Here is a 12,342-nt window from a genome sequence, read left to right as displayed (position 1 = left end):
CTCATGTTTTGCGATGAGACTGGAAAGTAGGAAAATCTAGGTGGAAATTCCAGGCAATTCTGGCTAGAGGACAGAAAGGACACTGTCTGGAAAACTGTGCAGGCCAGTAGTCCAGTAGGGTTGGATGTGCCTTAAACATCATTACAGGGTGGAAAATTGAGAAGGCCAGGTGGAGTAATGCAGCTTGATGTGCATGGGGAGGATTAGGCATTGAGTCGACCCGACAGGTTCCCTGGAACTGCGTGTGTGTTGTTTGTGTGTCGAAGAGCCGATTAACCAGCTGCATACCGACCATCTCCTCGTAAACATATGGCACACGCACATGCTGCCCTGAGCACCGTCAGCGTGTACACATGTCTCAGTGCGCTACTAAACACATGAGTCTTAACCAAATGCAGGACACTGTGAGCTCTTCACAACTCTGAACGGCTACAGCGGGGTCCTCCATTTTTTTTCGTGTACATAATCAGAAAGTTTAAGGATTCTGAAACATTTAAAATGAAGGAGAAATATTTCCAACTATTTAGCACTATTCCTAGCAATCACATTCAAGCTAAATCTGTGGCAATGATCAGTTTAACTCCTTTGGATAGGAGGGGAAGTAGATCTAATTAATCTGAGTGTCATCTGAACGCATATCCTTCAATGGAACAGGAACAACTCAAGGAAATCTGACCTTGTGCATCTTGTGTTTTTAAATATTCCTGAACCCTCACACCTTCAACATTTGGATCAGAAAAATTACACAACAGCAATAATCTAATCAAATTTATACCCTGAAGTTTCACACTAACAAAATGCCCCAGTCAGTGTTAAGGGAGCACTGGTACAGTATGTTTGTGTAACACTGGTACACAGCATAATGCTGTGTGAGCTGCATATGTTAATACATCTTGATGGGCTCTTTATCCAACACTGGTTATCTAATACATGTCTTCTAGGAAGCTGAAAATGTTAACATGGTAATCCAAGCATCTGAGAATGTTAGCATGCTAATCCAGTCAAATCTGTTGTAATTACACTCATGTACAGTACATCCGGCTCAGGTCTCACACCATGCTTGTAATGGTGCAGCTCGGGTGTCGGCGCTCTGCAGCAGTTTACAGTGTTGGCAACTTCCCATTGTTCCCTCAGGACAGCAATAAAGTTCCTGCATACAGTGTGTCTATGAACTACAAAAACTACAAATAGATCGATCCTGCTTAAACTCATTCATTCAGTCAGTCATTAAACTCTCAAACATGTTTGGTCCACATGACCAAAGTTACTATGTTGAGCCCATACCCCAGACTGCTAATATAAATCAGTACTGGCACAACAAGAGGTCCCACTCATTATGAAACCAAGCTAAATTTGACTTTCCAGGGAAATATCAAGTACATCCCATGACTGCCAGATAATAAATTAGTCTTTAGAAATGCTGTCAGTGAAAATATAGGTCAGTATAGTCTGGAAATAAAGAAGTACTGTGTGCTTGGCACTAAAGTGCTCCTCTATTTCATTCATCTGACGAGAAAAGAAGTGACTTTCATGTGATGTTCTCCCAGATGTACACTCTGTCCCACTGCCAGGCGATAATCACATTTACATTTGCAATGACATTATGTAAAGGATGAAGAGAGAAGGCAAAGACTGAATGTTGTGACTGGATAATTTCATGTTAATATGATGAGCAGCAAATTGAGAATTACATCGATCAAAATCTCTCTTTTGATTTGTTTATAATAGTTATAATCTGCAGACATGCGCTCATGTCTTCATCGCTACCAGGCGAACTCAACACTCGATGTCTACGTCACAGCCAATGCAATCATGAGGGTACATTAACCATTAGATTCCTACGTAAAAAAACTATATTTGATCAAAAATGCAGATATAGCGAAACGATAAATCAATAATCTGCAGTTTCAAGAAAGCTTAAACCTGTAGGTTGAATTTCAATCCACTCAGTATTTATTTCTTTACTCTGTTTTTTACTTTGATTTGATAAAACCTCTGTGCCTATTACTTATGTGCTACGTGCACAACTGTAGGGATCATAAAAATGAATTCTGACTGCGTACGTGAAACGCATGCCAAATATAACTGCTCAATAAAAGAGATAATGAAAAAAAATCAATAGAATTTCTTTTTAAACAATTTGCTCACTAATATGCAATGCTTTAGCAAAATATGTTAAATTTTACCTGCAGGGGAAGAATAACTGCAAATCGGACATGGACTGGAGAGGCTGGAGGATTTATCGGAATAGTGAGCGGAGCAGAACAAGTAATGTTTGATGAAATATGGCTGCATGACTGACTTCAGCTGAGTCTCAGTCTTTCATGCCACTTAGGCACATCAACACACCATTCATATTTCAGACTCGAAATAGGCCGAAACTGAAAAAAAAAAAATAATAAAAAATAATCTCCCTGAGAGCCAAAGGGAGGCAGGGCCAGTGTTTTATCAATGGCGTTGATCCATTCAGAAGTGCAGCAGACAAAAGTCGAGCTCCACTTTCTCAATATAATTCAGATTAGTGAAACCAATTACAAGGATAGAAAGACAATATTCACCCGTTTAAGAATTGCAGCACTGAATCTCAAGGTATCCTATAAAAGCCTTTAATCCTGTGAGATTTATACAGATCCTTTATCTATATGAAACATTAATGGGGTTTAAATTACATCTACATTAGGAAAGTGGCATTTCAAGTGTAATTTCAAATTAGCTTGTGCTGAACAACAACATTAATGTGCTACAGATGACAGACAATTATTACAGGAATAACTCTTTAAAGCACTTTTGGCTGCGGTATTAACAGACGACTTTCTACGTTTTCCTGGTTAAGCTTTGTCTTGCTCAGATGTTACGCACGACAGTTGCTAGGGATTACAAACAACCTTTAAATAGCAACCTTTAAGTAGCACCGTTTGACACATTTATCCACAAATGCAGGCTGCTATATTTAACAGTACTTTTTTTAACCGATGTCAACAACGATCAAACACATCTTCATCTTTTAAGGTACCCTGAAACGTAATTTAAAGGTATCCTAAAAGTGAAATTACACTCAAAAACATTTTCCCCCAGATCAATGAAATGAAAAATGACTTGTGGGTGAGAGCTGTTTGCACCATGTCCACAGTGGCCCACAGAGGGTCACATAAAGGTGTTTGCTCCACCAAAAAACAACAATTCACTGAAGGACACTGCTGAGCCAAACAACATTTGGGCCTCAATGACAAATCAATACTTCTGAAGGGAAACTGAGATGGGAGACGAAATGAGACTATAACCACTGTCACAATGCTGAATGATGACTGCACTATTTTGACCAAATGGCAGAGGCCAGGTTTCACTTAAAGCCCAAATCTGAAAGAGGTCTGCAGCTCCATTTCCACCCAAACCATCAGACTCAAAATGGTCCACAATCAAATGTGGACCAAATCAAAAATGAGACTTTAACTAGAAAAGTGCACTCAGTGGAGTGAAGATCTACGTCTAACCATAACCTTACCTAAACCTGTAACCACTATAAGCGTTTACAAAACTTTGTTATTTGCTAAATCTTTGTTATTACAACCTTTGGTCCTTCAGCCATGTTTGTAATTGTAGACTCTGTGTACAAAAGGTGTCTTAAACAGAAACAATTCATGAATTGATTTATTCATGTCGTATTGTGCGTAACTTTAGTGAATCATAACATATCGGGTATGACATTAATCTGCAGAAATGTGGCCTTAACAGACTAGCTGAAGCTAGTTTTTAGCCTAGCTGAATGCTTTTTGTCCTGTGAAGTCAAACTGAAGCAGCTGTTGATGACTTGCAGCCTCTACTGAGGAGGTCAGCGGTCAGGGACAGTATAAAACAATTATTAAAGATGGTTCTACAAAACTTGTGAATCACCGCAACTGAGAGAAGTCATTCAGCGTCCAGGCATAAAATAAAAAGTTAACAGGACAGTAATTTCAAGTCATGCCCAGGTCAAGATTTGGAGCTAATGGTGCATCAGTTCATTTGCTGCCCTCCTGCAAAAATTAAACCACTCCAATGGCAAACCATCAGTTTTGATATAAACACTAGGAGTAGCCAAATTTAGGAAACGTATATTGTAGACTTTGGGATACTACACATACTTCAAGGCTTTAAAGAACACACAGTTTTGGCTCATCCTGACAGGATTAAATCACGGTTTCCAAACTCTCGAGAAAAAAATAATGACCATCCTCAAACCCAACAATTTGAGGGTGGAAATTAAGATTTAATCAAATCTGAGCTGAAGAGTAACAAGTAATGATTCCCACCCCTATTAGCACCATTCATAAGACAGCAGGCAAAGGAAAATAAATAGAGCAGTGTTGGACCTGGACCAGGCTGAACTATGGAAGAAATCTGGGTCATACATATCACCTCGTTAAAATGAGAACAGGCCATCCAGCTGACATTCAGACAGCGCCCGGAGCAGTTTGGAGCTTTACTGTGAACTGATGCAGAAGAGTGGATTCTGAAGGGAGAACTCACTCCAGTAAATCTGAATACATAGGACACTTGGAATCAGCTCACTAAACTAAACTCATTTATCCACAGCAAGGCCAAGTGTGGTTTGCCTAAGCTGACACACAGAGACATCAGCACTTTCTGATTATAAACGTCCTTGCAGAACTTGCTGAGATTTCTGCTCCACACAATTAATAATGTGTGCTAATGCGAATGTATGTGAAGGTGAAGAGGTTCTTACATCTGGTTGGTCATGTTGGCTCTCATAAACAAAATAATCATCACAGCACAGACATGGCACCAATTTTTAGAATTGCTTGTATAATATCAAATTTATATCATCTTAGTCTATAGCTGGTGGAAATCTGACTTGATTTTCTTTGTTATCATCATCATCATCATCATTATTATCATTATTATTATTATTATTAACATTAGTAGCAGTAGTAGCAGTACTACAAGCAGTAGTGGCCATTTTCTTAATATCCATCTGGTTATTATTGTATCAAGCTGGGGCATGTAACAAATGATGATTATATTAACATCAAAAATAATAAAATTTCATTTAGGAGAAAAAAGAAATAAAATGAATCCTGATGTAACCACAGAGAACCAAGACTGTTTGCTGAAAACTGTGTTTTGTAAAGGAAATGAAAGTCGAATCAAAACATCTCCTCCGCCCTGCCCAAGTCCAAAAACTCTGCTCAAGAGCAAGCTTTGGGCTGAACTGTAACTGCTCTGCTCAAATATTAATAACCTATTCTCAGCAATGTTATCTATCCTTTCCCGCTAAAGGCTAACACTGTAGGTAGCTGTGGGCTCCCTACTAGTTTAAAAAAAATATAGTGTCTTGTAAATAATAATATAATATCTTGACAGGTAACTGAGAAGAGATCCTGACCACAGCCAGGCAACATATTCATTTACCAAAGTAAGCAGACATGAAGAAAAGTGGAAAATCTGACGCTGCTGCTGTAAAGGACCTGTGGGCCTATACAGACAGACACCAGACTAATGAAAGTTAATTGAAGGAAACATCGCTAATAAGGTCTTACTTCCTATGAGTGGGACTGGATTGGAACAGAGCGAGCTAGTCGAACAAAGACATTGTAACGGGCGACACCATAATTAGAATTTAAATGAGGATCAACCGGTGGCGGCGTGGTACTCACGGCTGGGAGTGTGCCGTCTCGTAGCGCTCGAAAGCGTGGCTCAGGTCGTGCTTGTTGTTCATGTAACACTGGGTGCACAGGTCATAGTCGAAGCACACCTTGCACTTCCATCGCATTCCCATGATGCCATGCTTCTTGCAGCTGTCGCAGATGATGTTGGAGTGGCGCACGCCTGGAGGGGAAGGAGAGGTAGTTGAGGAAAACATGGCTGACGTTTCTTTGCTATTTGGTTGACGAGAAAAAACTATTCGGAGGAACTTGACATGTCCCGTATAGTTACACGCATGTGTGTCTCCCTCGTGCCACTCACTGAAGCATTGAAGGCATATGTCATGTCCTTACTGATGTTACTTATCACAATGGCTAATATCATGAGATGTGGAAGAACTGAGGCACAAACAGCATGACAAAAATACCCCCACCCCCTTAGCTCCTCATCTCTTCTCCTCCTCTTCATTCGCTCCATTAATTGAAGGGCAAGCTTCTGAGGCAGAAAAATGTCGCTTTAAATGGAGCAAAATGCTAATGAGTCCTGCATTAATGTGTGTGTCATTCAAGTCCAAAATAGAGCTGGATGGCTGACGATGAGAGATGGTCTTTACTGTATTGTGCTTACTCAAAATAGGCTTTGTGAAAGGCAGCGTGAGCCACCGCAACGACAAACAGTCACAAATATGCAACATAAACAAGCTTTTCGACAAAAATATGAGACCACTGTGGCTGATAAGCAAGCAAATGAGGACACCATTCCATTTCTTTGAAACGGTGTATTAAGGCAAACAGCCCTTGAACAACAAAGTAATGTATGAAGTATAATTTAGGTATCATGCCCAAACCCAGGTAGGTGTTTAAAAACTAGAGCCTCCTCTGTTTGACCCAGTGCTTACCGATTTGAGCGTTATCATAAAGCAGCAGGTCATAGGCACCCTGGTAACCGGTGCGGTAGTTGGTCCGTGTGCCGCTGTCCCACTGCACCACCACTGTCTTGTCTGGCGTGGTAGTGCTGCCCTGCCGACCGATCTCCACCACAGTGCCCACATGGCCCTCGCCGTCATCCTGGTTTCCCCATTTCCAGTCCAGGCCACGCACCACGCGCATGCCCACCTCCATGCTGCCTCTGCTGGGGCCTGGCTTGGGGGCTGAGCGCAACGGCCGGGGCCTGGCAGCGCTGACACTTCCGCCGCTGCTGTACCTCCGGGGCTTCAGAGGGACGGAGCTGGCTCGTGCAGACGATATTGCGGGCAGGGACGGCACCAGGGGTGTTTCTGGGAACAGATCAGGAGTCACTGGAGGTAAGAGAAGATTAAAGTTAATTGAAAGCTGCGGGAAAATACAGCAGCAATAGGATAGTGCAAGGACAAATGACGTAGATTAAAGGGTGTAAAAACATTAGAATGTACTAAGAAGTGGCATCTTCTTTCACCAATATTAAACCAAACAAACAGCTCTCCTTGCTAACTTGTTGAAACATTTTGGTTCAATCCACCACTTTTAAACAAGGAAATCAAACAACCCCTGTGAAGTCTGAAGAGGCAGCTCAGGGACTCATAAAGCAACACGCCATATGTTTCACTGATTTCAGGGACGTGTTTTTTCTCTTTGCTGGTGGATCATTCAGTGGAGGCCTTGCTGTGTATCATGGCACACTTCTGGAGAGAGCAGCTGGACACGACTGCTACGCCCTGCTGCGCTAATCAAGCCCTGACCTGACATACACAAACACACACACACACACACACACACACACTTGTACAAGCAGGACAGTCCACTGGCTTCATTCATGTCTTAAACCTCGAGCATAACACTCAATACAGTACTTCAACCTAGCATGTGAGGTGAGTGTTCTACAACCTAAAGCAAAGAAAGCAAACCCTATTTCTATATGAGCCTAGAAACACACAAATACCACTTACCACAGCAAACATCTAAAGCGGAACAATATGAAAAGGTAAAAATATTAACCCTAAAAGCTACAGCTGAAATCCAGTAGTATTCTCAAGAAGACATAAATTAGTCATATACCAAAATTAGTGAAGAACTCACACGTTCACACTCTTAAAACAAGAACTAGTACAGGCAGGAAGCAGCATGTATGTGGCAGCTTGAGTCAGCAATACAGACAGGAACTTTTGCTGAGGAGCATGACCCACAGCCAAGACAGAAGATATCCAGTCGCATCCATTAATTATGTGTGACACATCGGAAATATTATTCTATACGCCACTGAAGTGCTGCATCATCTCCACCTTTACAAACTTCAAAAAGACTCCAAGCAAATTAGAGGCATTTCTCCATGATACTGCTGTGCTGTTTCTTTGTCTAATAATGCAACAAAATCACATGAGGCTGCCGGCTTGAGTCTAACATTCAGGACTTCAGGAAAAATTCAAGCACTTTTAAGGTACATAAACAACAAAATTTCCAAACTCTCTCAAAGCCTAAATTGTTACTATAAATCAGTTGCAAAAAATCCGATCCGAGTCCGATCCCGGTGTGAGACGCCAGAGACGGCAAACAAATATAACGACAGGATTGTTTCATGTTAAAGATTAAAACATGTGATAACTATTCTATGTAGTACCAATAATACAACTATATCTTTTAAATAAGAGTCTACAGGCAGCATATTGTGAGTGTCTGCTTCTTCAACAACCGTGCCAACTAACGTCCACTATCCAGCAATATTACGAAGCAAACAGCAAAGGAATTACCGTTAATGTTACAAGAACAGAAGCAGCTGGATTATACGACTGACTGTATTGTAACACAAAGAGAGACATAGTCTCACCTAACAGTCACCTAACAGAGCTTTCCCGCAGGTCAAGAGCCACATTTGTCATGAGAGTCGATGTATCTGAGCACATTCCTTAGCAGATGGTGGTGTTAAGCCAACACTTCCGTGTCTACGACCACCAGAAAGAAAACCTTCAGCATGTAAATGCTGTTGTCTAACCACATTTGTATGAATATAGCCTTTCCATTAACCTGGTAAATGTTATCCGATATGGATTTGGTATATAGTCACAGGGTTTAGTTAAAAAAAATCTTTCAATAACAGGGCGGACAGAAGTCTGTAATGTGACTGAGATTACACTTGCATGCTCATCAAGATTACAATGTCACTCTGGTATTAAAGGCATTTGCTTAAGTATGAAAACATATGGGATGTAGGGGATCAAAAGAGGGAAAGCAAGACGCTTATACTCCATTTTCTGTTCAAAATGACTGATGCACTGAAATAACATCCTAGCCAATAATCTAACATTTCAACATGCAAACAGAGGAGCTGTCACAGGCCCAGGGTGTGGATGGATGTAGGCAAATCCAAAATTAATGTACTAATAACAGAGAATAAGCTCATGATGGACCTCTAAGGGACCTATAACACTCCACACTTGAGCTTAGGGAGGAGAATAGTGAAACCTTGAAAAGCCTTACTTAAAGCAGGACCCACACTACTGCTCTGGTTTGAGGAACTATTTTTCAGACTCAGAAAGAAAAAAAAAAAAAAGAAACTTAACCTACCACCTACATTTAAATGTGCTGTGCTCCCCACACATACCCACCCCTCTCCCACACCACCCACTCAGCTGCCCAGAGAGAATTCAGGCCGAGCACACTGATATCTTATCATTAATAAACAGACCAGGACTGGTACTGAGAAGTAGACGTGACACAGGGGATTCTGGGGATGACTCTGCCTACACAACAAGCTCCTATCCAACATCTAAAGCAACACCGTCTCTTAATTCCTAGCCTCGTCATTTACTAATGCACACTACAGAAAAAAAATACCCTTATCTTCTTAAATCCCAGTGCACATTATTTTTTGGTGTTGACAGATGGTCACCGCCAGAAAATAAAAGTGAATCCCTAAATTGCATTCTAAATAGCAGCGAGTGATTGCTACATGCCAACAAAGCCAGTACCTCTTGTTCAAACCACCAATGTATTAATGTAGCAGCCACACTCCCAATGAAAACACAAAATATAACATACAAAACCGTTCACAAAGCTTTCGAGGTGGGTTTTTATTGAAATAAATATTGTTAAAATATTTTACAGATGTAAAAACCCTTGACTGACAAAAACACAAACACACTTCAGGTCTGAACAGTTTGCACTCCAACTTCAATTTCTGTATTTACACTTCTGTGTTTACTTAACCATTTTCATATCATGAGTTCTTGTGTGTAGCCTAATGCTATCTGCAGCGGCCAGCAGGCCAAACTCCTGGACTGTGTCAATGGTCTTCATGGTGAAATCTGTTCTGATTGTTTACTAGTTCACTAACGGGAGCGGGTGAAATACTGAACCTAAAATCTCTGAAATCTGTTAACAACAACTATTATTACCAAGAATGTAACTTCTAAAAAAAAAATAAAAAAAACATATCTCAGGGCAACATCCTATAAAAATAATAGTCCAAATTTAAATAAACAACAATTTGCAACCCTATCATAACCTGCTAATTACTAAATCAGTGTCCACATGTCAAAAAGCAGCGTACTAAATTAAATGTTAACTGATAATAAGAGAAGCCTGGACACAGTCAGCTGGTTTAGATAGCTGTGCAGGAAGCTGAAATCGTAATGATTTGACAAATCATAGTTTATAGATAGACTAGAGGGCTATGGCAGGCAGGATTACAGCCCTCTGCCTGCAATAACAGATGGACTGGCTTCCGTCATACACACTGCTGAGGGCCAATCTGGGAGGGCAACGTTAACCTCCTTCACACAAACAACCAGACAGGCGTTTGGCCACAACACAAATAAACACACCACAATAAACAAATGCACACACTCAAAAACTGCTCAGGAATATTATGTTATTTCCATTAGGCAGGCATGTTATGCTACTGAAGCTGCTACACGTAGAGTTTTAAACAACAATACACAATTGACAATGTAACTGCAATACAATTTTACATTTTTGTAAGCAAATAAGTTGGGAAATCATTAAAAACCAATGTGTTTCTACATTAAATTTGTATCTGTAAGGAGAGGAAACTGTCACTTTTAGTATTAAAAAATGTAATGTACTGTACCATTTTGTATTAACTGGATAAAAACAGCGACTGGGTCAATAACCATTAAACAACCAGTAAATTTTTGGATCCAAGCCAATACAAAAATTTAAAAGCAAGTAGTAGCTACATGTTACTATGTAATTTCTCCTGTTTGAATATAGCGCATATTAAAAACACAACTGGAGTGAGAGAGTGGTGCTCAGCGTGCTCTACAGCGGCCTGTCTTTGTGATGTAAAGCACATCAGCACATTTCCTCTAAAATGTGACTGAGGGGCACACAATGTAAAACGCTGTGTAACGCCGCTGGACTAGACGCTGTCAAACCAAGTGTTGCTGTGGGATCCCACGTGATCGGGACGTCAGTGGACGCGAGAGGCAGTGAGACCTCTGTGAGAGCGGAACTGGGAAATAAAAAAAAGTCCATCACAGAACTCTGTCGTTGGTCTTTTCTGTGACTGGATGGTTGGTGCGACCTGATTAAATGAAATGTTTTAGAATCAGCTACAAGGTTATCTGCAACACGCTGATAGCTTCACAGAGGACATATTTATAGTTCTTTACCCAACATACATGCAGAGCTAGATCCACACACGGATGATAATCACTAAGCAGCTTCAAAATGGAAAACGACTCAGGAGTGTTATTATCGGCACACTCAGTGCCATCAGTTACGTGCGACTGTGTAAATGCAGCAAAGGCCTACTTGTGCTGTATGTCCTGTGACACGTGGACTGACTGGCTTATATCCTCACGCTAATATCTAATAAGACAAGGCTGTATATATTGCTGCCACTGGACTTAAATGCTTAGCAAAGTGTAATCTAACACAAGACTTTGGCCACATCAGCATTAATATCAGAAATGAGACAAAACCTGCTGGAACTGGTTCACGTCAGAAACATCTGGTGGCCAGAGGACATTCAGGAAAATCAATGAGGACCCTGAGTAAATAACACATTCACAAAGATTTCTCCAGAGTGGGCGACATGCCTAAAATAAGACTCTCCATTTTCCATGTCAGGCTTCTGCCTGGCCTACCTTCCTTTTCTCAAATCTCACTCAAACAAGCTCTGTGTGCTGCCGAGTGTCAGAATGATCACACAGGATTTAACAAGCAAACAACTATTGAAACAAATCCACAATGTACTACAGAGGCATCTTAAAATATTTCGTCTTGTCAGCTTTGTCCAAAAGCAGCCTAATAAATCTCACTGGCCGCAACAACAGATTTGAAAAGCAACTTGATACCAGCAGAATTGCTCCTATCTGCAAAGTTTATCCCTGGAGCCTTTTACAAAGACTCTCCCATGGCAAACCATGTTCCCCAAGAACACTTACTGTACGCTTGATGTCACTGTGATCATAGATCATAGAAAATGATCATGGATTATCATACTCACTCCCCATGATCTTCAGCCCACTTTTAAACATGCTGTATGATCCCAACGTGCCGTGACACCACGAGCCTTGTGCTGCTATTATCCCCGGTCAACCAACAGGACCATCTGAAATGCTGAGCGCTATGATGCAGTCATCCTACTAAAGGGGGAGTGAACCCTTTCCGGCACATTCTTACTATTTGGTTTGCTGTGAACTTTGCTCTTTGTTTAGGAACAAGCGGTTCTTTTCTCCTCTGCTTGCTTGATTTTCTTTTT

General features: G+C 40.9%; 1 protein-coding gene across 1 annotated transcript in view; it reads right to left on the bottom strand.

The window, feature by feature from the left end:
• Positions 1 to 12,126, bottom strand: part of mib2 (MIB E3 ubiquitin protein ligase 2) — a 35,478-nt gene extending 23,352 nt beyond the window's left edge. Inside the window, exons 1-3 of the mRNA XM_070839768.1 lie at positions 12,088 to 12,126; positions 6,542 to 6,940; positions 5,655 to 5,826 (exon numbers count right to left, since the gene is read on the bottom strand). Coding sequence (XP_070695869.1) covers positions 5,655 to 5,826; positions 6,542 to 6,940; positions 12,088 to 12,118 — 602 coding nt within the window. The 5' untranslated portion in view covers positions 12,119 to 12,126. The remainder of the gene's footprint in view (positions 1 to 5,654; positions 5,827 to 6,541; positions 6,941 to 12,087) is intronic.
• Between the last annotated feature and the right edge of the window lie 216 nt (positions 12,127 to 12,342).

The sequence above is a fragment of the Pempheris klunzingeri genome, chromosome 11 (genome assembly GCF_042242105.1).
Source record: "Pempheris klunzingeri isolate RE-2024b chromosome 11, fPemKlu1.hap1, whole genome shotgun sequence".
In the NCBI taxonomy this organism is placed as follows: Eukaryota; Metazoa; Chordata; class Actinopteri; order Acropomatiformes; family Pempheridae; genus Pempheris; species Pempheris klunzingeri.
This window is presented reverse-complemented; position numbering and strand designations above follow the sequence as displayed.